The sequence below is a fragment of the Neovison vison genome, chromosome 3 (genome assembly GCF_020171115.1).
Source record: "Neovison vison isolate M4711 chromosome 3, ASM_NN_V1, whole genome shotgun sequence".
Lineage (NCBI taxonomy): Eukaryota > Metazoa > Chordata > Mammalia > Carnivora > Mustelidae > Neogale > Neogale vison.
Window position 1 is genome coordinate 214230367 of NC_058093.1, and position 25380 is coordinate 214255746.

A 25380-nucleotide genomic window follows, 5' to 3' on the forward strand; every position below is an offset into this window, starting at 1 on the left:
AAAAAAGTAACAAAGGTGATAGACTCTAAGATACCAAGCTATGCTCACAAGAACAAATGTGTAAAAATGCACATCGTGCACAGTAGCCGAGCTGCTCTGAGGTGGGCCCTGTGTGTACGGTGCATGGTGTCCAGGCTCGGGCAGGGGGCTGCACATGTCATCAGTCCTCGCCAGCCTCCCTTCCCAGGGCGAGGGAGAAGTCAGCTCCTCGCCCTGGGAGACAAGCTCACGGAGGCAAGCTATATGCCTCGAGCAGACGTCTTCAGCGTGGGAGAGGCTTGTAGGGAAGCCTACGAGGGCCTGCATGTGCCCGTGCAGGGTGAAAACTGGGTGCTGGGTCAGGGAGGGATGCTGTCAGAGGGCAGAGCCAGTCACTTTCCTTCTCTTCTCCATTCTTACCTTCTAAGAAACCTCTCCAGGCTGAAGCTGGTCATGGCATATGTTGAGTGCCTGCTGCGTGCTGGGCATGGAACAGGGCTCCATGCGGAAAGCCAGGAGGAGGGCACCCTGATCCCTGCTGTCTGGTTGGATCTTTGTGTTCCCAGGTGGTGTCCTGGGCCAGTGGTGTCCTGGGCCAAGAGGAGTGCCAAGAGGTGGTGTCCTGAGCCAAGAGGAGTGCCATGAGCTGGCTGGGAGGCATAGTTGGTTGGGAGGACTTCCTGGAGGAGGTAGCCCTCCAGAGAGGTCTGCAGGGCCGTTTCAGGTGAGGGTCAGTGGGAGCAAAGACATGGACGTTGGAGAGTCCCACCATGTTTGGATACTGAGGTGATTGGGGTTGGGAGGAAGAGAGACCTTGCAGGGAGAGAGCTTGGGAAACTAGCTGGGTCTGAGATAGGGGAACAAGAACTCTTGCTGTAGGCACAATGTGACAGAGTGATGCATGGTGAGGGTCACACAGTGAGCAGTGCACATGAGGCCAAGTCTTCTCCCAGCTCTGAACATCCAGGGCCCAGAGGGCTGGTGCTGCTGTCTAAGCACTGGCCACAGTGATACTCTCGTGCCCACCTGCTGCCTCTTTGTGTCTGCCTCTTTTTCAGGGATCCTAGTATATCTGGTATCTCTCTTCTCTTGGGTGTCTGTCCAGGCTCCTTGGCCTGCCAGAGGGCGCCCCTCCCATACAGCTAGGCTAGCTTCCAGCGGATGTGTTCTTTCCTGGTGGTCATCAGGAAGGGACCCACTAGGGCAGAGTTAATCTAGTTGAGAGATTTGTCAAAATATTGATTGCACCCATTTACTATTCTTTGAAACCTGTTGCTTTCTTTCTTTCTTTTTTTTTTAAGATTTTATTTATTTATTTGACAGATAGATCATAAGCAGGCAGAGAGGCAGGCAGAGAGAAAGGAGGAAGCAGGCTCCCTGCTGAGCAGAGAGTCCGATGCGGGGCTTGCCCAGGACCCTGGGATCATGACCTGAGCCGAAGGCAGAGGCTTTAACCCACTGAGCCACTCAGGCGCCCCGAAACCTGTTGCTTTCTACTTGGCAGAGCATTTGTGATCTTTTCCGAGTTCACTAATCAGAGTTCGTGCAGATTTCAATGGTACATACCTTTCCCCTCAAACTTTCATTGAACTGAGCTGATGAAATAAATGATTGTAAGCTGTTTCTAGTCTTAACTGCTGGAGCAGCTGGAGAGAATGTACTAGGAAACTTGTGTCTTGGAAATCCTGAGAATGTTCAAGGGATTTGAACTGAGTCAAACATGAACCCCCAAATCCTCAGAATACAGTCTGCTGTCACACTCAATGGAATGGACAGCCTTTCTGTCACCAAGCCAGATCCCTTTCCCTCTGTGTCCCCAGCTGCCATTCCTTTGCTCTTGGCCCTGCAGGTCCCACCTCCAAAGTGGAAGGTGTCATCAGCAGTTGGCTGGCAGATGGACATCCCTCTAAGGATTCCAGGGAGGGGCAGGGGTGGCCCAGGGGCAGAGATGTGAAACATTCTAGTGATTAACAATAAGAGAATGACATATTTATAATTCTGCCACAAATAATAATTTAGTATGAACAGGTTTTGTGTGGGCAGACTTTTAAAAGAATATTCTGAGGAAGAGCAGAGATAGCCTGTCTAGACTGTCCACTAGTGTGTCTTCTCTCCTTTTGATCTCTGGGCAGCTACTTGAAGAAATCAGGATCTTGGGCTGTGGGCAGTCCCTAGGGTCCCCTTTTAGGTCCATGCTTCCCTGAAAGACCCTCTCCACCCAGTCCTATGGGAAGTCTGCCTCTTTAGCTGAGTTGGGCTCTCCTATGCAAAAGAGCTTTCCATTGGTCTCCTGCTCTGCCTCAGAACCAGGAGGCCGGAAGAATCCCCAGCCCAGGCCAGTCTGTGGGACCTGCAGGTGGTGGCAGAGGCGGGAAGGCAGCCAGTTCTGCCTGCCTCTGCTCTCTGCTGCTGGCTCTGCTTCAGCAGGCAGGTGAAAGGAGGGAGGGCCGCTGCCTCCCAGCTTAGCAGCCTTTGCCTGCCGAGCCCTGGCAGACCCATCTGGTTATTCTCTGAGCATCAGCACAGGCCAGTACCCTGGGGTGTCCTGCAGTGCCTGGAGGGTGTGGAGGAAGCACCCCAGGCTGTTAGTGCACAGTTACAGAAAGCCCTTGGTCAGATCACTTGGACCCTTGGCCCACCATGTCCCAGATAAGGAATGTGATATCCATAGACTGCTTTAAGGAAAAGGTGGGACTATAGCCAGCCCTGGAGGGAAGCTATGTGCCCTTTAAGCCAGAACTGCCCCCCGCCAGACACATTTGGGCTCCGCTTGTCCCTTTATCAGGGCACAGTGCTTGTGTCCATGCTGTGTATGGTGCTGCTTGGGCCTGTGCTGAATTTGGCTGGCCATGCGGCAGGCAGGACAAGCTCAGGGTCTTTTGGGTCTTGCCCAGAGGTATCTTCTGCCCAGTGATAGAATCACTGTCTAAGAGCTTTTCATTCCTCTCCTTCACCCCAGTGATGTAAAACAAATGAACTTAGTTTTCTTTTAATCTGACTTGCTTCTTGGTGTGAGACCTTGGTGCTTCCTAGAATTCAAAATCAGGATGATTTTAAATAGCTTTGTGCCAACCCTCTCCGAAAGGATTGGAGAGAAACTTCGCCCCGGGCTCTCATTTGCAGTGATGTGCTTATCTGTTTCCCAGACACACAGCCCTCTCAGGGGTGGGCAGGAACCTTGGCATGCACCTTTCCTTGCTTTACAGGCCTGGTAAGGAGGAGGTCCCAGCTCTAGCCAGGGCACCTCAGTGTGCAGAACTCCCATCTCTCCAGCTCTGACCCCACAGCCTGCCTGCAGGGGGTGCCACTTGACTGTGACTGTGGTGTGGGGTGGGGGAGTGGGGGTGGTATTGCAGCTTCCAGATCCCTGTCACTTCCCTCCAGCATCAGCCTTCCTCAGGGCTCCGTAGGTGTTCTCTGGTCACCTGCAGGATGAGGGCTTGTCTAGAATCACCACGGTGCCCCCCCCAGGGCTGATGTTGGGTTTTGCTCTCCGCCCTTTGAGAGGGTGGGCTGTTCTGGGTTCTCTTGTGAATGAGAGGCTCAAAACGGAAGGCCTGGTCGCAGTCCCTTAGCCTACACGTGTCCTGCTCCCTGGCTGTGGCTGTTGTTTTTAAAGTCTCAGCAGAGGCCCCACCTGCTGATTTTTGTCCCCAGGGGAGCAGACACCCCTGCAGCCCAGTGCTGCCCTGTATTGCCCACGCCATTCTTAGTGCAGTCTGCTGCCTTCCCTGCTCACTCAGGTGCAGTAGAGGTTCCCTCCGTAGGCAGCATCAAGAGGGTATTAGCATGTTGGGAGTAAATATCTGCTTGCTTAAGCCAATCCATGGTTTTTATAATAATCACAACTGGGATTCCAGCAAATTAGTGATTCTTTAGGCCCAAAGCCCAACAGCTTGCGAGTACGTGAGCTCATCAGGCAGTCTGCCAGTTCTCGTGAGATCCTCTGGCTAGGCGCGCTTCCCAGACGCTTGCTGCATGACGTGCTGCTCAGCCATACAGTGACTACAGCTGCTCTGGATGCTGGCGAAAAGTGCCGGCCCTGGCCTTTCAGAAGGACTTCTTCACTGCAGGAGTGTGGCCTGCCATCTTGTCCGGGCCATCGGTGTTCTCTTTGTCAGGGCCAGAGTAAGTGCTGCAGGGCGAGGTGGGTCACTGGGCTCTCAGGCCTGCGCTCTAGGCTAGAGGCCAGGCCCCTGTGGGGATCCCATTTATGTGTTGGGGACAGAGCAGGGAAAGCAGTGGTTAATATGTTGGGAGACCTGGAGCAGCCCACATCGCAGATCTGGGATCGGAATGTGGGTCTGAGTCTCCTGAGTCCTGAGCTCCTGTGGTGACCCTATGTGGCCTCTGGAGCCAAGGCTCTCCTTTCCACAGAGACAGTAAATGGGCTGCCCCTGCCATTTCTCTGGGAGAAGTGATCCCCTCACACTGGGGACTTGTGTTTGGGACTTCTTGTGAGGGCTGCAGGCCTGCCAGGAATCCCCATTCAGTGCTCACAGAGCCTTGGGGTCTGGCCTTGCCGGTCAGGGAAGAGCTCCTCACTGAGTGTGAGACCGAGTGGTCCAGCCAAGTCCCTGCTCCCCTGTTAGTGAGACACAGAGCTTCTGTGTTGGCCGCTGAAGGGTCTCAGATATACTTCTTGTCCCAGTTTCTGTCATTCCACCAGCCAAGCTGATACTGATACCCACCAGTTTCTGGGCAGTAGACATTCCAAAGGCAGCTAAGGAGGAAGGGCTATGGCAGGCTCTGTGAGGCTGTCTGAGAGGTCGCTGTCTCCAAGTCCTGGTCTATGATTAGACCTGCATGAAGAGAGTGGAGCGGCAGAGCTGCCTTTGGAAGCACAGGCCTAATTCTGTGTTTCTTTGCGCAGGCAGGACCACTTGGATGACCCTGTCAGGTCAGTGTGTAAGAAGTGATTGCACCCCATCCACATGATGCTGCCCAGGCGTGATCATAAGCAGAATCCTTTGCCCATTCAGAACGAAATCTCTAATGTCAAGTGTGAGACATTACTTGGAAAAATCAGTCCAGTTTTTCTGGAATAATACTGATAATCTAGGTGATATTTTTATCAACACTTATGGTATATCAAGCCCTGTTTCAAGCACTTTACATGTATTAACGTATTTAATCTTCCTAACAATTCTGGGAAGTGGGCATTTGTATGTATCACAGTTTGACACAGGAGGAAACAAAAATGTAAAGAAATTAGGGCAATTGCATAGGCTCTCCAACCTAATAAGTGACTGAGCAGGATTTGAACTGAGGCAGCCTGGATCTCCCAGAGTCCAGGCCTTTGTTTTTGTTGAAACAACTTTACATTTTGTTGCAAGTTTTTTGCCCACCAGGCTGCTCACTTCTGCCCTCCTAGGGGGCCCCCAGTATTTGAGTTAGTTGAGTGAAGGATTGGAGAGTCCTGGGGGCCATGTCTGTCTCTCTCCCTGTGTCCCCAGATGCTGCTGTACCATTGACCTCTCTGAGAGGATATGTAGTTGCAGCTCATAGGTGGTCATAGTCAAAGTCATACAACTAAGAGAGTAGCATGAGAGGGACTTGAACTTGGCTCTCTTGATTCCCATTTCATTGAGCTTCCTCTTTCAGATATACAAAGGTGGAGACAATGTTTTATTTTTTAAGTTGTGTTTTGTCTTTTATTATTGGTTTGGTATTTATATCTCTTTAAAATGTGACTGCCTTAGGCTTAACAAAATACATGTTTAAATTATCATAGTTCACCTTCAATTGATATTATCCTGCTCATCAGCCGTGAAGGAAACGCCCATTTCTTCTACCCTTGTTTTCATTCCTTTTACTTTTACATAAACTATAAACTCACAAGAGGCTGCTACTAGTTTTGCTTTAGGCAGCAGACAGGAATACTTTAGAGGAACTACACATAAGGAAAAAGAATGTCTTTTCTATTATTACTTTAACCATTTCTGAGGAACTTCATTTCTTCAGGTAGATCCAGTTTCTGTCTGGTTTTAATTCATTCTACCTGAAGAACTTTAACATTCCTTGTAACTCAGATTTCATGGGAAGGATTCCTCTCAGCTATTGATTGTCTGAAAAAGCCGTTGTTTCTCCTGCATTTTTGAGAGATATTTTCACTGGATATAGAATTTGGGTTGAACTTTTTTTTTAAACTTAAGTCATCGCCACACCCCTTGTGAGGCTTGAACTCACAAGCCTGAGACCAAGAGTCACATGCTTTTCTGAGTGAGCCAGCCAGGTGCCCCTGGGATTGGCTTTTTTTTCCTTTCAGCATTTTATTTTATTTTTAAAAAAAATTTTTTTTTAAGTTTTTTATGGCTTTTATTGAACAGAAATCACAAGTAGACAGAGAGGCAGGCAGAGAGAGAGGAGGAAGCAGGCTCCCTGCTGAGCAGAGAGCCTGATGTGGGGCTCGATCCCAGGACCCCGGGATCATGACCTGAGCCAAAGGCAGAGGCTTAACCCACTGAGCCACCCAGGCGCCTCCAGCATTTTAAAAATGTTGTCTGACTTGCATGATTTCTGATGAGAAGTGTGCTGTAGTTCTTAACTTTGTTTCTCTCTATATGATGTGTTTTTCTCTGCCTTCAAGATTTCCTCTCTACTTTTGGTTTTCAGCTGTTTGAATGTGAGTCCTAGGCGTGGTTTGTTGTTGGTGTATTTTTTTAAAGATTTTATTTATTTATTTGACAGAGATTACAAGTGGGCAGAGAAGCAGGCAGAGAGAGAGAGAGAGGAAAGCAGGCCCCCTGCTGAGCAGAGAGCCTGATGTGGGGCTCGATCCCAGAACTCTGAGATCATGACCTGAGCTGAAGGCAGAGGCTTAACCCACTGAGCCACCCAGGTGCCCCTGTTGTTGCTGGTTTTGTTTGTTTGGTTTTTGGGTATTATGGAAGAGTCTTTGCCCTGCTTGGTGTTCTCTAAGATTCCTAGTGATTTGATGTCTTCCATTATTTTTAGAACATTCTGAGTCATTATCTCTTTAAATATTTCTTCAGACATGTGTTCATCTCATTTCCCTCCAAGGTTCTAATTAGTATGTTAGATCATTTGGGTGCTCTTGGGTGCTCTGTTCTGATATCCCCCCCACTCTCCTTCTCTCAGTTTATGTGATTTCGACTGACCTATCTTCAAGTTTTGGTTATTTTTCCCTCAACTGTGTCAGGTATGCTGAGAAGCTTGACAGAAGCACTCTTTGTCTCTGCTATTGTGTCTTTTATTTCCAGCATCTTTATTGGACTTGTGCTCATAGTTTCCATCTCACTCCTCAAACTCCCCCTCTGTTCATGCATGTGTCCGCCTTTTCTACCAGAGTCTTTAACATATTGATCACATCTATATATCATATTATTCTTATTTGTTTTTTTTTAAGTGTATTTATTTAGTAATCTCTACCCAATGTGGGGCTTGAGCTCCCCCAGAATCAAGAGTCACATGTTCTTCCAACTGAGCCAGCCAGGTGACCCTGATCTTAGTTTTAAATTTCCCATCAGGTAGTTCCCACATCTGGGTCATTTCTGAGCCTAGTTCTGTTGATTATTTTCTCTCTTGACAGTGTTCGTGTGCGCGCGTGCCTCATTTTTATATTGAGTATCAGATATTATGTGTAGGATGGAAGAAACTGAAATAAGTCATATTGTGCCTGGAATGGCTTCTCTCTCCTGTTTCTAGGCTGTTAGGAGGGGAAGTTAAGCTAGTCCGATGTTGAGCTGGGGTGGGGTTTTGTTGTTGCCATGGTTACCTTCAGTGTACCACTGGTTTCAAATTCCTATGATCTTACCTTATGCTTGTAGCAGGGCTGATTTGCCAGAACCTTTTCTCAGTGTTCCATCCTCACCTTCAGCCTTAGGCTTTTTGTGTACACCTCAGGGAGGGTCACTCTCTGTGATCTTGCCCCTTTTCCTGTGGTAGACTGCTTTGTGTGTTACTCTGTGCTTGCTAGCCTGGGGAAGGGGCAGGGCTGGTTATCTGTTGTCTCTGCCCAGCCTCAGACTTGGGCAGACTGTGTCCCTGTATCTCAGGAGTGGGGCTTTTCTTCCCCTAGTGTCAGGAGACTTCAAATATTTGGGCCCTAAATGGTTTCCTGCCCCTCCTTGCAGAGGTGTTTCTTTTCCCTTCTCACGGCTGTACTAGGTCTTCACCTATACCCTGAAGGCAACAAGATTTGCTGTCTCTCCCCAACTGGCTTAAGGCTTTTGCCTTAAAGGTTCCTGCCTTTCCTATAGCAGCAAACAGGCCTCCTCTCCAGACCTGCACCACTGGAAGGTTTCCTTCAGTTGCTCTTCCTACACTGCCCCTGGTCTTTCTCATGAGCACAAGTAGAGGTCCAAGGAGAGGAGCTAGCATGTGGGTAGCAACTCCCTTGTGTCTATGTCTCCCAGGGACCTCCATTCTCACACTAGACTGCACTTAGCCAATAGCAACCGGATAAAAATGTCTGCAGGACTCTCACCAGCTTCAGTTGTTTATGCCTGTTGTCTCTGTGTGGTAGAAACACTAGAGAATGTGTACTACCGTGCATCTCCTTCCAACTCCTCCTTCAGCAAGATCATGTTGGCTGGTAGCCTGAAATTGGCCACGGTGGGGGTATTTACACCACAGAAATCAGTAAATGCTACAAACATGGGCTTACCCTGTACCCTGAGAGCCAGTTGTTAACCATTTATCAGAACACCACCATTTGGGGAAACCCCATAAGGTTGACCGTGGAGATTGGTGCCTTTGATGAGTGGTTTAGTGGCCTGAGCATGAGTTGGGCTCAGCAGGGTCATGGTGGCTGTCCTCAGGCCATCTCCTTTGCAGGACAGTCACCAGAACACTCACCCTGGGGAGGCCGCTCCATGTTGGAGCTGGTGTAGATTCATGCTGCCGCCCTTTCTCCCTCCTTTTCCCCTCAGAGCGCAGCCAGGACAGCACGGCTGTGGCACTCTCAGACTCCAGTTCGACACAGGACTTCTTTAATGAGCCTGCCAGCTCGTTGGAGAGCTCCCGGAAGCTCTACGTGGAGAAGAAGCTGCCTGTTCCCAGTTCCCAAGCAGGACCGACTGGTAAAGACCTTCAGGGGGCCACAGAGGAACGAGGTATGAAGACCTAGCTCTGTGCCTTAGAACTGCTTTGGTGACCTGTGGCAATCTGGGCAGTCTAAAGAGCATGGGCCCCTGAGTGGCCTAGGCTCCGTCTGGCTCCTGTCCTCACTCTTCCGCCTGCTGCTCTGGGACCTCAGCTGGGCAAGTTACATACGTCTCTGGGCTTCTGCTCCCTGTAGGGTGGGAGTGATCCCAAGGCCCATTCCAGGGGTTGTGAGGATGAAATGAGGGAGCTCAGGAAGGCGCTCCCACAGTGCCTGGAGTACAGTGTGCACTCAGTAACACATGTCGTTGTTGTGACCCCTGTGGCCCAATGTGGGAAAGCCACTTTTTTAACATGAGTGCCCGAATTTTTTTCTTGCTACATAGTTACTAAAAAAGTCTTTGGATCCTAAATGTCACCAGTGTGTTTTCTTTTTAGTCTGAGTCACATCAGGCCTTTAGGAAAAAGTGCCCCCTTTTTTGGGCAGGGGGCCGTGATCCAACCCCAGGACACTCCCAGCTCTCATGGGTCCCCCAGGCTCCCTTTGTGGAAACCAGTGGGCAGAGCCCCACGGCCAGCTCGTGGGAGAACATGGGCAGGCTGTGTGTCCACGGCGCCACTCTGGGGCTTTTGAGAGCTCTCCCACCCTGGCCAGGGCTTGCCAAACAACAGCAGCAGCAGCAGCAACCACCCAGACCCATGCTCAGTGGCCCTGTGCCAGGCCCTGTTTGAACTTCTTTTGTCCTCCCAGTCACCCTAGGAAACAGTCCTGTGGTTCTTCCCACGTTACAGGTGAGGAACCTGAGATTCCGAGAGGGTGGGGAATTTGCCCAGGGTTAGTCTGCACACTTAACCTTTGGCCCATTCTTCCACTCTGGGTGGGCTGGGAGGGGCAGCTAGGGTTGGTGATGACCCCCCTAGGATGTGTCTGCACAGGCCCTGGCTGGGAGAGTCAAGGCTTAGCCTTGATATGTAGATGCAGCCAGAGACCTTCATGCTCGTGATGGCCTATCCAGCCCTCTGCTCTTCACCTGCCTCCCTGGCTGGCCTTAGCAGATGGTAAGGCTGCATGCCCTGCAGGCTGGCAGAGTTGCCCCCATTAGGGGCAGGGAGGAGGACATGGAAGGTGAGGCCAGTGCCTCACTTTCTCACTAGACGCTTGTTATGCTGTCCCAAACCGATGTTGACATTCTGCAACTGACATAAACACACCCCAAGGAGTTTAGAAGGGGAAGGAGAAAGTTACCAATACGGCTGTGCTCTAACACAGCAAGTCTCGTTCATGTCCAGGTGAGGCCTGTTGTCTGTGTTCATCAAGCACAGTGATCTGCTATGGGTGCTGTTGTATCATCACAGGCCTCTCTTCACTGTGCTTGGAGAAGTAGGGGATGGAGGCTGGGGTGCTGAGCCAAGAGAGGGTCAGGTACAGTCTGGCGCCTGGGCTAGGCTTTCTAGACACACGGGGGCATCCTACCCCTGCCCTCCTTCCATTCTGAGCCAGTGGTTTAAGCAGACAGTGGAGGGACTTGCCACTGGTAAAGAAAGTTTGAGCAGAACCAGTCACCGCAGTAGCTGGTAGGCTTGAAGGGAAGCATTTTACTTCTATGGATGCAGCTCTCTGCTCTAAGCCCAGTTTTTCCCTGTAACCACAGTGAAGTTGGTGAGCTTTCTGTCAGGAGAGTAGGTGCAGCAGGGAATGTGCTCTGAGCCTACACCAGGCATACAGCATAGGGAGCATTTTTAGGCCTGGCTCTGGCCAGTGGTGGTCTCTGAACCCCCTCCTCTGGGCTCCTGGCAGGCAGGAACCTGGCCACCAGGGCTGCTGCAGCTTTTGGTCCCCTGCAGGAAACCAGGATATGGTTTAGGCCAGGGCTAGGTGTGTGCCCCTACTGTGCTCCACACCCTTCGGGTACACCCTCGTGGGCGGCCCTGCCACCAGCCTGCTGCTTCTTTCTTGGTCAGTGGCACAGGGCTCGCTCACAGATTTCATGAGCATTGTTGAACAGCAGGGTGTAATGGAACCCAAGTTTGTGCCAGGCCCCAGGTGCCAAGAGGAAGTCAGGTCAGCTCTGACAACCGCGCCCTTTCAGATGCCCTCCCTCTCACGGCATCCAGTGGGCACCAGCTCCTGAGGACTCGCCTCTCCTCTTTACTTCTCCACTTTGGTTTGTGACAGGATGCTTCCAGGAAAGAGGTTTTTCCACAGGTGACTGTTCAGACTGTACAGCTCTCCTTCTTAGGAGACAGAGCTTCAAAAAAACGTATAACGTGAATGTAGCAACAGTAAAGGTTTATTGTTTTTAATGGAGGAAAAAGCTGCCCAAATTTCACTACCCAAACACAAGGGCACTCTGTTATATTACTCCGAGGACAGCAGAGTTTGTCAACAGCTTGTAGTCCGGACAGTGGACACGGGTGCCCAGCCTGGGCCCACCCTGCCACCTGGGCCCAGAGCAGGATATGGGTCGAGGATGCTGAGACAGCTACTAGGCACCTCGTTCGGGGACTGCCATCCTATGGCTGTGCCTGCCCCTTGTTGGTCAGGAAGAGGCCTGATGACCATGCCTGAGTGCCACATTCAAGACAGGTGCGGGGGTGGTGGCCAGAGAGGGAGGGGGCCTGGTGTGTGCACTGTGGGTACTCTAATCCAGTCCTCATTGCCAGCAGTGGGCACCAGGGTGGCCAGAACATTGCTTTTATCTGTAGGAGGAAGTCTTCTTGCTTTCATGCTGCCAGGGTTAGGACTGGACTTCCTGGCTGGGAAGCACTGTGTGGGCTTATTGACATTTCTGACCCCCTTCCTTCCACTAACGTGGACTGTGAGGCTCTTTTAGCCATAAGAGGGGACACTGCAGGTGAGAATTGTCACCCATGTCTCCAGGGCTTCTTCAGGTCACCTGGATCCCAAGCAGCTAGGTTTTTCGCTCTTTCTGGCATTGCGGTTTTTTCCTCTCTCTTCATACGTCTTCACACATGCCGTCTGAGCTCTCTTTGGATTAATTCTTGATCCTCTGCTCACTTCCCTTAAGAAAGTGTGTCTTTGTGTGTGAGCACACGCTTAGCATCTTATTTGAATCCCAGGGAGGCCTGAGTCTTTGTCCTGTTTCCCTATCTCCCTTGTGTCTAGAACAGGGCTGGGCCCAGACTGGTTGTTCAGAACGTGTTTTTTGAGCAATATTTGAAATGCATCCCTTGAATTGAACACTGGAAATTGGGCATATTTGTGAGTAAGGCAATTGTGTCCCCTGTAAGACACCAGCCCTGAGCAGACTCCTGGGTGCTGTCATCAAGCTCTCAGTGGGTGCCTGTGGGACCTGCGTGGTTTCCTGAGCTCCCCTGAAAGGAGAGCATAGTGTTGAGATCAGATGTGACCTGCTTTCCCATCATTCAGTCAGCTTTAAACTAGAGCCTTTGCTAGGCTATAGGTGATGGGGGAGGGGGAGGCATCTGTGCATAAATGCAGTGGGATGGATGGTATCAAAAAGGTGGGTGCACAAAGCTCTCCGCAAACCCCACCCTGGGGCCAGGGAGGCCTGCAGGAGGAGGTGACAGCGAGTGCAGTCCTGAACATGAGAGCAGTGGGCGAGGCAGGGTAGGGAGTACAGACGAAATGTCCAGAAGGAGCAGCAGCGGAGAGGTGGGAATAAGGAGCAAGGTTCCCCCAGTGGTTGGTCTCAAGGTGTGAGGCCAGGAGAGGAGCTAGGAGGAATGGCAGTACTGGTGGGAGGTGGTCTTGTGTGCTGTGCTGAGCAGCTTGGCTCTGTCTTGGTCAGATTCTTTTCTTGGCAGAAAGAGCTTTATGTGCACCTGAGGTCTGCATGGTTTTGCTTAGGGGAACTCGGGACCCTAGACCCTGACCACTCTGCCACGCCGCAGCTGGCTCTAGCCTTCTGGTTGTCACTATAGTTGGGAAAGGGTCATCAGGCTAAGGTCAGGAAGGGGCTCAGCCTGTTGTGGCAGACAGGCTTCAGAGTGATGCCAGGCTGCTTCTCTGGCCTCTGCGCAGGCCTTGCAGACTCCTGGGTGCCCAAAGAGCCACCTTACTCCTGCTGCTTGCCCCTACCCTCTTCCTTCCATCCCTCCCTCCTGGTCCACCCATCTTCTTCTGCAGCCCCTGCCCCCCCACTTGGGCTCCACTGCGAATAAGCTCTTGGTTCATGCACAGTAGTAGCAGCAGCCCTGGAGAAGGATGTCGGGTAGGCTGTGGGCTGAGGTGCTGAGTGGCGGAGCAGGTGCAGTCCTTTGTGCACCTTTCCTGAGTGTTTCATTCCATGGTGGCAGTGGCCACACCTTCCTTCTGTGGGCAGCTTCCCCGTGCACCTGCACAGGCCTCAGAGGCGGGACAGCCTTGTGCTGCCATTCAGAGGGAGACCCAGAGCCCTGCTTGCAACCCCTGCTCTCTGCAGCCTTGGGGCCCCTCTGCTGTGTGCCAGCCGGGACATCTTGTTTCACAGAGGAGGAGGCTGGGAGGCTGTGGAGGACTCAGCTGGCAGGGGCAGAGCCAACACCAGGCCCCATGCCTCTTACTGCTGGGTCTGTCGAGTCCCTCACCTGTCTAGCAAGGGCACAGGCCTAGTGAGTCACCTCACTAAGGAACCTCTTTTGCTGGACCACTAGCGAGGTGACTTTCTTTTTTCTTTTTTTTTTTTTAACCGAGGTGACTTTCTTTATCTTCTCACCCACAGGGAAAACTGAGGAGTCCTTGGAGAGCACAGAAGGCTTCCGGGCCACAGAGCAAGGCAGCCAGAAGCCTGCTGCGGACCCCCCAGCCTCTGCCTGCATTGCTCTCAAACCCGCAGCAGCTGCACCTGCCCTGTGGGACGGGAAGAAGAGAGCTGACCCCTCAGGGGAGCCAGCAGCCTTTCCCCAGGGGCTGCCGGCTGGGGCAGAGGAGCAGCGCCAGTTCCTTACGGAGCAGTGCATCGCCTCCTTCCGCCTGTGCCTCAGCCGCTTCCCCCAGCACTATAAGAGCCTCTATCGACTGGCCTTCCTCTACACCTACAGCAAGACCCACCGGGTGAGTGAGCTGCTGGCCCACTTGGGGCAGGAGAGGGCTTTGATATTCCATGGGCCCATGACCATCTGAGTGTTGGTGGAGCTGCTCAGGATCTTTGTAGAGGAGCATGGAAGGGATGGGACAGGAGAGATGTAGGGGGTGGGTCCATCCAAGAGTGCTCCAGCTTTCTGGGTGAGAGCTGGTGAGGACTGTGGGTTGCAGCAGGGAATCATGGGAGGTGTGGGTCTGAGGATCCCGAAGCAGAATCTCAGGCTCAGGTACTGGCTGCAGGCTGAAGGCTGAGCTCTTGTCTGTGCGGGCTGGTGTAGTGACTCTCATTCAGTGTGGCCCCATGTGCACATCCCCCAGATGCCCTACAGAGGCACCCCCTCCTCTGTCCCAGGTCTCTGATGCAGTCTCCGTCTCCTCCAGACACATCTTGTGGTGAGGCCTCCGTACCATCATCCTGCCCCTGGGCTTGCCTCCCCAGTGCAGCTGCCAGAACCATCTTCACAGCCTCTGCTGCATGGGGGTTGGGTGCTGACAACCTCCTCCAGCTCTTTTTGGAAAGCAGATGATGTAGCAATTCTTTAACAGCTGTGCCCCAGGCTTCAGCACTCTTAGGGGCTTCCCGGCCAGACTGCTTCTGCTGGCATGTCGCATCTGTGCAGGGAATGTGGCACTTGTGCTCTTCTCCTTCCTCACGCACCTGGGAGGCACTGGAGAAAGTGTCTTGGTCACAGCATCTGCCCCCACTGAGCTCCATTCTAGGGGACAGGCGGATTTTAAAATATGCAAACAAGCAAATAAAGCTAGTCCCGTTGTGACACATGCTACGGAGAAGATAATGGGGGACATACAGGGGTGGGGGTGCTGCTGCAGCGCCATTAAGGCACCCGTGAAGCTGAGACCTGTAGGGTAGCCATGGGCAGAGTAGAGGACAGTGGGCAGGTTGGAGTACAGGCAGAGAGTCCCAATCAGGCAAATTGTCTGGGCATGTGGCAGTGTTGGGTAAGCCAAACTGGTGTGGGTGAGGGCCAGAGAGGGCCAGGGTGTTGGGGTTAAGCAGGGGCAGTCCTTGGAGTCTGGCTGTAGTCTGTAATTTTGTGTGGCTCCCCTACTCAGTAAGATCCAGGCTCAGAAACTTCTTCCTCCCAGAGACGACCCCCCCCGCCTCCCCATCAGCCTCTGTGGGACCTCTGAAGAGCCAGGAAGGGCAGTTGGCTGGAGTGATGGATGCTGGCTTGGCACCAGTTACATGACAGGAAGTTGTTACTTGACCAAATTCTATTTGGGGACTAGGCACAGGTAAGTACCCTGTCATAGTCGTGCCTGCGCAAAGTTCTCACATGACTTGGTTGGTTTCTGTCAGAGCAGAGCAGGGGAAGCTGGTGGTGGGCCTGGGGAAGGATGGGATGTCTGCCTCAGGGCATCTGGCTCTCCTGGCTGCCACTGAACCGTCTGAGCCTAGTTCCCTCGCTGGCCAGCTTGCATTTTGTGGTGGACCTTAACCTCTGGTGCCCTGGGCCTTCGGAATCCAAGTAGACCTGTGTTTTAATAAAACCCTCTCTGCAGCAGTCTTCAGGGACTAATGGCTGCTGCTGCACCTGCCCCCCACCATGTTCCAGTACTGCTTTGGGAACTTTCCTTCTTCTCTCCTTTGAGAGGAGCAGAGCCCCATGTAGGAAGGGACACTAGCATCCATCATCGGGATCTCTGCCGCCTTGGGTATCCCTCTCTTCAGATGCTCCACCCAAGCAGTCATGCAGCTTTTCCAGCTGTGGTCGGCTCTTAGCAGCACTTGGAGCTTCCTGTGCTGAGCCGATACCTTCCCCACACTGTGGCAGGTGGTCTTCTCCAGAAGCAGTTGTTATGACAGAATTTGGGGTATGAGGTGCCTATTAGGGAGGGATCAGCCACTATGGAAGGGGGGTGAAGATGCAGGGTTAGATGGAGGGAGAGCTGAGTTGCAGTGCTGCCCCACAGAGCCCCCAGCCCCTGCCTCCCTACTGAATGGCTTAAAGCTCAAAGGAGATGATGCATGTAAAGGGCCCCACCCGGAGCAAAGCATAGGCTGCCGTTTTCCCTGCCTGTCCCCTTGGTGGATGAGGTTTTTAGAAGTGGAAAATAGTATCTATAATTTAATCTATAATTAAAAATTAGAGGGGGGATATCCACTGTTCTGCCATCCTAAAACAAAAGCTATTTTCTATGTGTATTTTTTCCAGTTCTTGTGCACACACGCCATTGACTGTCACTTCTGTGGCTCTTAGATACTTGAGGTCCAGGAGCTGGGGGTCTTGGTCTCTCTCCAGTTCACATCTGGATACCTGGCTCAGGGTCCCACAGTGGGGAGTGACAGACTGGCATTGGCTCAGGTAGCCTCATCCTGGCCCAGTTGCTCCATTGCTCCCCCCTGCCATTAGAGCATCTGTGCTCAGTTTGCCATTTTGTTGCTATTTCTGTGAATGTCCCCCAGGTGACCTTGGTCACCCTCTAATGGTCTGGTGGGTGGGTGGACCCCAGTGGATCCAGCCATCACTGGTCGTGCGGATGGAGGCTGCCTTGGCTTCTTTCCCAGAAAACCTTCTCACAGCCATCACACTCTGTTTCTGTTGGCTCTTCTGTTAGCTGCATTCCCAGACTAGGTTCCTGGGCTTTGAGAAATGGAATGCTGGTCTTGATTCCGAGGAAGACCCCCTTTCTTACCTGGCAGTTGTCTGTGGGTGCTGGATGTGCCTCAAGAGCTCTCCAGGCCACCACACCCTAGGCCCTGGTGTACCCCAACTAGCTCTACTGGCTCCTTTGCTGACTTGATTCAAAGACCTTTGCTGAGCAGCAAGTGTCAACCCAGCTTGAATGGCAGGTTGTTAACACCTCACTGCACTGAGAGCCTGAGTTAAGGCTGATCCTGTCTGGGGCATGCCCTTGTCCTGGGGACTGGGCGTGGCTCTGCCCAGGCCCTGGGTGTCAGTTTGTCCACAGATCTGGGGGACACAGCCAGTGCTCTCAGTGACTAATGTAGAACCATTAGCCGACAAGCAGTGACTGCTTTCCAAACACAGCTGTTTGGTAACAGACACTTCCCACTGTGTATATTTAACAGCAGCACATTTCTTCATAAAATTCGCCTGTGGGCTTGGCAGTGGCATTTTCCTGTTGCCATCTCATGGCTCAGTGGCCAGCCGGCTGGAGCATCCATTATCCCTGCCTTCAGAGAGGCCCCAGGGGCTGCGCAGGTTGACTCCAGATCCTTTGGGTCTTTCAAGTTTTCCCAGCTGAAGAAGCTCTGTTCTGTTCAGAGGCTTCCCCCACCCCAGGCCTCTGCAGAGAAACTACCCTAGGGTGCAGGGAACCATTTGCTTAGCTGTTGGCAGCAGGATTTCTAGGGGAAGGAGAGGGAATGTGGGCTCTGAATGTGGGCTCACCTGGGTTCAGATCCCAGCTGAGCGGGGGGATGATGACAGGGCTCTTTTCTTGTGGTGTTTGCGCAGGTGATGGGGTGAGGGGTTGGGGGCCTTCCCATTGAGCCTCTCACCAGAGCCCATTTCCTCAGTGTCAGCATCTCCCATGGCTCCTAGCCCGTCTACTAGGTCTTCTGACTGGAGCTGGCTGGAGCTGCCCGTGAGGGACCCTTGCTGCCTGCCTAAGGCCTTGCTCCTACCCAAGGTTGGCTTCGCTGTGCACAGGCTGACCCGTGGGTCTGCCAAGGCAGGCCTCCTGCTATTCTACTCTGAGGGCCAGGGATACCTGAGGAAGCAGGGCTCCTTAATGCTCTCCTCACCCTAGGGAAGATCACAGGTGCTGTTGGCCATAAGGACCCTAAGTCTACTTATTACATCACCTACAGTTTTCAAGATTATAGTCTCCACCAGGATTTTGAGACCTAGACTGTCAGTCTATGCTCAGAAAAACCTGTCTGTTGGAATCCCTGTGAACAGCCTAGTAGAGAGACCACATGGCATTGGGACCTTCTTTTGTGAGGCTTCTGAAATTCACTAAGGAGATCCAGAAAGAAGGCTGGGGTATGGGTGCCCCTGTCCCAGTTCCCCCCACCCACTGTCTGTGACTCAGCTGGGGAACTTCAGCACCTCCTGCTGCAAGGGGTCTAGGACAAAGTGGGTTATAAGTTGGTTCCTAGAACCAGAGAGCCTTGAAAAAGAACAAACTTAGAGGATTCATATTTCCCAATTTCAGAATTTGCTACTGATCTACAGTAATCAAAACTTTGAAATATTATTTAGCTTTAAAAGGAAGGGAATTCTGACACGTGCTACAACGTGGATGAGCCTTAAGGACATTATGCTCAGTGAAATAAGCCAGGTACACACAAAAAAAATCAAACACCCTATGATTTCACTGACACGAGGAAATAAGTCAAAATAAGAGCAACAGAAAGCGGAATTGGTGTTTGCTAGGGGCTGGGGGAGAGAATGGAGAGTTGTTTAATCAGTATAGAATTTTAATAAGTTCATTTCATAAAATGGAAAAGTTAAGAGGTCTGTTGCACAACAATGTGAATATGCTTAACACTACTGAACTGTACACTTAAAAATGGGTAAGGTGGTAAATTTTCATGTGTTTTATACCACAACTGAAGATAAACAGTGTGGTTGATTCTAGCCTAGGAGTAGGTGTATGGATAACGGATTAGAACTGGGAGCCCAGAAACAAAGGCATACATCTATGGCCAACTGATTTTTGACCATAGGTGTAGTTTGACCTGGCAGTGGTTTCTCAGATAGGACATCCAAAAGCACAGGTGATAAAAATAAATACATAATAAGAAATGTGACACCATGAAAATTAAAAACTGGTGCTTCAAAAGACACTATTGAAATGAAAAGATGGTCCATACCAAGGGAGAATTGTTTGCAGATCCCATGCAGGCACACCTGGTTTTACTGTGCTTCATGTGACTACACCTCACAGACACTACGTTTTCTACAAATTGAAGGTTCGCTGCAACCCACTGTTGGACAAGTCTTTCAGCACCAACAGCAACTGGTCACTTTGTGTCTCTGTGTCACATCAGAGTAGTTCTTACAATATTTCCACACTTTTTCATTATTATATTTTAAATATTTTATTTATTTATTTGACAGAGATCACAAGTAGGCAGAGAGGCAGGCAGAGAGAGAGAGGAAGGGAAGCAGGCTCCCTGCTGAGTAGAGAGCCCAATGCGGGGCTCGATCCAAGGACCCTGGGATCATGGCCTGAGCCAAAGGCAGAGGCCTTAACCCACTGAGCCACCCACGTGCCCCATCATTATTATTATATTATAATGATCTATGATCAGGGATTAGGACTTGCTGAAACTCAAATGATGGTGAGCAGGTTTTAGCAATCAAGTAATTTTAAATTAAGGTCTATACATTGTTTTTTTAGACATAATGTTATTGCACACTTAATAGACTATAGTATAGCATACACACAACTTTTATAAGCACTGGGAAACCAGAAAGTTCATTTGACTCCCTTTATTTTGGTATTCATGTTATTGTGGTCCCGAATTGAACCCATGGTACTTCTGAGGTATACTTATTTGTGATAAGGGACTTGTGTTTAGAATATATTTAAAAAAAACAAGACAAAACAAAAAAAAACCTCTTACAGCTCAATAATTAAAAGACAACCCAGCATAAAAGTAGGCAAAGGATCTGAGTGGACATTTCTCTGAAGGAGATATACAAATGGCCGATAAGCACAGGAGAAGGTGCTTAACACCATTAGCCATTGGGAAAAGGGGACTCCAAATCACACTGAGCTACCACTTCCTACCTACTAGTCTGACTAGAATCAAACATTTCAGCCTCTCCTCCTGGGGGTCTGGGGGTGAGCAACCACCCCCTCGCTAGCAGTTCTGTGGGCAAGGGAGTTGGGCACCAGGGCTACATGCCCCCTTCTTAGAGGCTAGAGTTTGTAAACACTGGTGCTTTCCAGAGGAATTTTTCTCTGGGGACCCTCTTGTTGAAGTTACTGCTTTTCCTAAATTTACTTTGTTTTGTGCTCATTGCTGGGTCTCAAGTTGGGGATTGTTTTTCCCATTCTCTGTTCTTGCTGGTTCTCCCAGGTCACTTGACATCTTAAGAGAAAGGTCAAGAAGCAGACTCCACTGCGGCACTAAGGCAGCCTGGCCTGGGTCAGCTCCTAGGTCTTGTTTTGCACAGCACCTGGCCCAGGCAGGGTGAGCGGGAAATTGAGGCTCTGAGGGAACAGCAGCTTGTCTTGAATGCCTTGGTGAGGATGTGGCAGGGCCTGGAGCTCCTGGGGCTCAGATGTTTCCTTTGCCTCTACTTTCCAAGTGGGGGAGACCAAGGCCTTCTAACTCATGTCCCTCACCTGGCTGGGTGGCTGGATGCCCAGCTTCTTGCTGAAGCCACATGTTCACTGACTGGCTACTTCAGGCTGAGCCAGGAAAGGCTTACTGAGAGCCCTTGTGTGGGACACTGAAGCTTTAGCAGAAGCAAGGCTGACATGCCAGCTCCTGTGAGCACAGTGGCCTCATGGTAATTGGGCAGCTGCCAGTCAGTGTGGCAGGAGGCAGTAAATGAGCCAGGGGTGCATGGCACCCCAAGTGAGGAAGGAGAGAAGAGGAGAAGGGCCTCTTCTATGGAAGAGGCCACCGTCCTGGGGCTCGGCACACAGCTGACCTCTGGGTCCCAGGTTGGGGCTCTGCTCATCTGTCCCCAGCGCCCAACTCAAGGCTTGGCTTGCAGTCAACCTACACGTGACCAAAAGGTTTTCCTCCCACCCTCCAGGGTGGGCGTGAGCCTTGCTCGCTCTGCTACGGGATGAAGCCTACCTTGTGCCATATGGATTTTCCCCTCTGAGCTGGAGCGGCTCTCTGACAGTTAGCATCCACATTGTCACCGAGAGGTGGCACCTGGGTGAGAATTGCTCAGGAGCCTCAGGGGCATGAGATGGGCAAGGAGCTATTCAGCCTGCCCTGATCATAGGCCTGGCCCTTCCCCAGACCCTGTGATTAGAGTGTGTCCCCCTCCCAGCACTTGTTCCCTTCCCGGTATGCCTGCTGGAACCTGAGCCACCCCTCCAAACAACAGCTCCCGGAACCTCACTCAGGCTCAGTCAGTTAGACAGCTGGCTTCTAGTTCCAGTCTGTGACAAGATTCCTAAGTTGTCAGGTGGGGATAACAGCATCTCTGCTGTAGGCTTTAAGTTTTATTGTGAGGAAAAGTGAGTTCATAGTGCTTTCCCAGCTGGGAGACATTCATACCAATGATGAGCGCACAGCCTGACTCACAAGCCCCACGTGCACACCTCTCTGATGGGAGCAGCAGCCACTGGCTCTGAGCAGTGCTCTAGACCAGCTCTGGTGGGCCTTTGTCCTTGTCCAACTGTCCTCTCAGAGGAAGCTTTCTCAGTGTCCTGGCTGAGGCCCGTTGCAGTGCCTCCTCCCAATGGTAGATGGCAAGGCCCTGTCAACGTGGCAGCCGGTGGGATAGCGGCCTGGCCGTTCCAGCCCCATCAGACCAACTTCCTGTGGCCCAGAACCTGTGTAGGGTGAGCCCAGCCCCAGTGTCCGTGTAGGACTTGTTTGGTGAGAAGCTGCCTCCTGCCAGGAGAATCTTGACTGTGCTGCTGCTGCCTGTGATCTCTGGAGAAGCCGCTGAACTTTGACTTCAGAGTCAGCCTATGCTCTGGTGTGAGCTTGGGCAAGAGACTGGCCAGCCGGGCTGTGAGCACCTGCCCCTCACCCATCCATTGTGGGTAGTTTCCCACCTGCCTATGCCACCAGTTCATGTCCAGACCCTGCAGAGTCAGATTAAATGAAAGCCTGTGAGGAGGGCCATGCATGGTCCGACTGGATGGCTGTGAAGGGATTGACCTTCCAGGCTGTGAAACAGCCACCCCAGGAGACCCTGCTGCATACACACAGTGAGTGTCCCAGGAGCAGGTGGTAAGCCGCACGTTCCAGGTCAGACGGCAGGACCGGGCACGATGAGGGCATGCCAGCCACAGAGCAGGGTATGCCCCACCATTCCTTCAGTCCCTTCTTCCTTTCTGTATGCACAAAATGATTCCAGGCCCCAGGCTCCCCATGCAGAATCCCTGGGATGCTGCTCATCCCAGCTAGCCAGGTTTTTTTTGGTTTGTTTGGTTTTTTTTTAATGGGATTTGCAAAAGGAAATTTGAGATTTGTCTCAATTTCAGAATCTCTATTATGCATTTCAAAGTCTTTCTGCAACATGGTTTGAAGATTTTGCTGTGCCTTTGGGGAAGAGGGACAAATGGCCCCCATAGGGGCCCACTGTCTTCCTTCTTCTCTCTCAGGAGGAGGAGAGATATGGATCCCAGCAGTCTGAATGGGTTGAGTACTCTGCTGGCAGCACCCATTATAAATCATACTCAGTTTGGAAGAAATCACTACCACCTCGTCATCCCATAGACCATGACAAGGCCAAACCCCTGTATTTTAGTACTGTCCTATGTGCATCTGCAGGTTCATTCATTCAACAGCTGTCTCCTGCATTGTCACATGTGAGGCCCTTGCCTAAGAGCAGGGATACAGTGCATGCACAGCGAAGCCCCTCCCCTTGAGTGCGCACAGAGGGAATGGAGAGTAGAAACACACCTAATGGTGGTTAGTGATGCATCTGGGAGAAAGATGACGCTGGTAAGGGGGTGCAGTGGGGGAGTGTGGCTCTTTAGGCAGGGAGGTCTGGGAAGGCCTCTCTAAGCAAAGGCCTGAAGCAGGTGAGGGAACTAGGCAAGGTGATACCAAGAGAGGCTTCTGGGTGGATAGCATAGCCCACATGTGTGCCTTGAGATGGGAATGGGCCTGGCAGGACTAGAATCAGCTAGAAGCCTATGTGACTGGCTGGGGTTTGGGGTGTGGGGGGAGATGTGGTCAGAGGTCTTGAGGGCCTGGGGAGGCAGGAAGGACCTGTGGGGTATCATTCTGAGATTAAGCCAAGGCCATGTGTGTAAGATACTCGGGCTGCTGTGTAGAGAGTGAGAGGGTTTGCCAGTCATGCCTCAGACGGCTCTATCCACCTGCTAATCCGAAGAGCCTTAATGAAGGAGTGATTTACAGGGGCCTGGGTGGACGTCAGGAACCCACAGGGAAGAGGTAGTGCAGAGCCCTGGGCCAGCCCCGGGCGCCTCTGCAGCAGGCTTCCTGTCAGAGCTGTTCGTCCTTGGTGGCCAACTCTCAGCACCACAGGGAATTTGGGATAGATGGCTCTGCTCTGGTCTCTGCCCTGCTCCACTCTCCCACTGGTGCCTCCTGCTGGCCAAACCTGCTCAGCAGCCCTGGTGTACTTCAGGCCTGGCTTTTCAGGTCTGTGTGGGGAGGGCAGAGGGGAAGCAGAGGGGAGGGCAGAGGGGAAGCAGTGGCACACTTTGCCTAATCCAGGGGCAAGGCCAGGTCCTTGGAGAAAATACAGGAAGGCCCGGCTTGGCAGGGGGAGTGGGTTGCATGGGCTGGGGTGTTCTCCCCAAGGTGCAGGTGAGGAACTTGGTGCATTTGTGGACAGTTGCTTTCCATCTGCTACCTCTAGCATTCTTCAGCTGACCCTAAGAGAGGCCTGATGGTCACTGCCAGTCTCATCCTCCGTGTGGGCAACTGAGGCCCCAAGAGGTTAGTTATATGACCCCCAGGCTGCCAGGCATTTGTTCATCTGTTCCTTCAATAGTGCTTCAGAGTGTGGCACTGTGGGCCCTTGTGAAGAACTATCAGGCCAATCTAGGGCTTCTGAATTACTGTTTTGGAGAAAGAACAGAGAAGGGTATCTTGAAAGATGGACTTCATGTTCTAGTTCGCCCAGCATGTGAGCTTCCCAACAGCTTCCTTGGGTAAAGGAGCCCAGGGTGCTGGCTCTGCCCCAGTGTTCCTGCTAGGCTGCCCACCCCACCACGCACAATTGGTACTCTCCTGCCTCAGCTCCTCCAACTGACCCATAAGCTCACACCCTGCGCATTCCTTTCACTCTTCCCAAATATCTGTCACATTCCTTCTGTGGACCCCATCTAGGCCTAGCCCCTGAGGAGCCATCGGTGAAGAAGTCAGATGGTGTCCCTGCCCTCATGGGGCTGACACACAAGAGGGTGCAGACAACAAAGCCATTGGAGGGTCAGCAGAGGAGGCTATTTAAGGTGGCCATGGGGCTGTGGAGACTGTATTTGGGGCAGGTGGGAGTGGGGTGAGATGACACTAGGCAGAGAGACCTGTAGGGACCAAGGTGGGGACAGAGGCAGGTATGGCTGCAGGGCCATGCATGATGGGAGAAGGGAAGGGGAGGAAGGGAACCTGCATGTGTCTGGGTAAACGAGTTATGGAGCTGGCTCTCACTCTCAAGGAACTGAGGCCTTCAAGCAGATGAGTCAGGAGAGTCTTGGCCTTATGGCAAGATAGGGGTATCCAGGTGCCAGACAGTACAGGACATTGAGGTGCCATGTGCTTCTGGGGATTTTTTTCCCCATCTCTCATCAGGACTCTGCCCTTCATCTGCCCTGTTTGGGCCTTCAGTGTGTTTTGCCTTCTGTCAGAGGAGGGTCTGTGCACTAACCTTCAGGGGGCCTACAGATCCCAGGAAGATTGGTGCGGTTATCTGGCAAGTGGCTCCATGGTGTTTCTCCCATTTCCAGGGGGTGACGGTAAGCTGAGGCTCCAGGCCAGTGGCATGGTGGCAGGTTGTTCAAGGCCTGAGATGGGGCTACCTTGGAGCTGCACATAACATGACCCCAGGTAGATTAGTAAAATGACTTGCCCACCCTGGGGTGGGAGTGCAGGGTAAGAGCCCAACCTTGGAGTCCCTCAGGTCTGGACCAGAATGCAAGCCTGGCTCGCTGCTTCCTGGCTTGGGGAGCTCGGACCAATTCTTGGACTCCCTGAGCCTCAGTTTCCTTGTTGGTAAACCGGCGATACTGAGGATGAGGAGTCATGTGCTGGGCCCAACCCAGGTGGCATCATGCCTCTCACCACCCCGCAGCGTGCAGCTGCAGGGCAGACTCTGCAGTATAGGTGTGCCTCGGTGGGGCAGCTCCCCCTGCCCCCTGCCCCCAGCCTGGCGCTTGTCAGTTCTCTGGGCAGATTTCCTTGTCTCTGTCAGCTCCCATCCGGGCCCTCAGAGAAATTAGCTGAGGTCTCCCGTGAGCCATCTGGACGCTTTGTGCCTTAGCCATCGATCGGCTCTCTCTGGCGGGCCTGGGAGACAGCTGAGGAGCCTTGTTCTCTGCTGGTGTGCAGGGGCCAAGTCTGCAGGAGGCTAATTGACAGTCTTGATCGGGTTTGGCAAGCCTCTGCTTTCTGTACTCAGTTGTCAAGTGGCTGGTTTTCAGGTCTCTAGGAGTGCTGGGACCTCTCCTCCAGCCTC

At 52.0% G+C, this 25380-nt stretch overlaps 1 protein-coding gene across 5 annotated transcripts in view; it reads left to right on the plus strand.

Annotated features, from left to right (window-relative positions):
* Positions 1 to 25380, plus strand: part of CABIN1 (calcineurin binding protein 1) — a 150681-nt gene that overhangs the window by 75927 nt on the left and 49374 nt on the right. For all 5 annotated transcript variants that reach the window (XM_044243808.1, XM_044243812.1, XM_044243807.1 and 2 more), the window contains exons 27-28: positions 8874 to 9056; positions 13731 to 14062. In XM_044243808.1, the coding sequence (XP_044099743.1) occupies positions 8874 to 9056; positions 13731 to 14062 (515 nt within the window). The remainder of the gene's footprint in view (positions 1 to 8873; positions 9057 to 13730; positions 14063 to 25380) is intronic.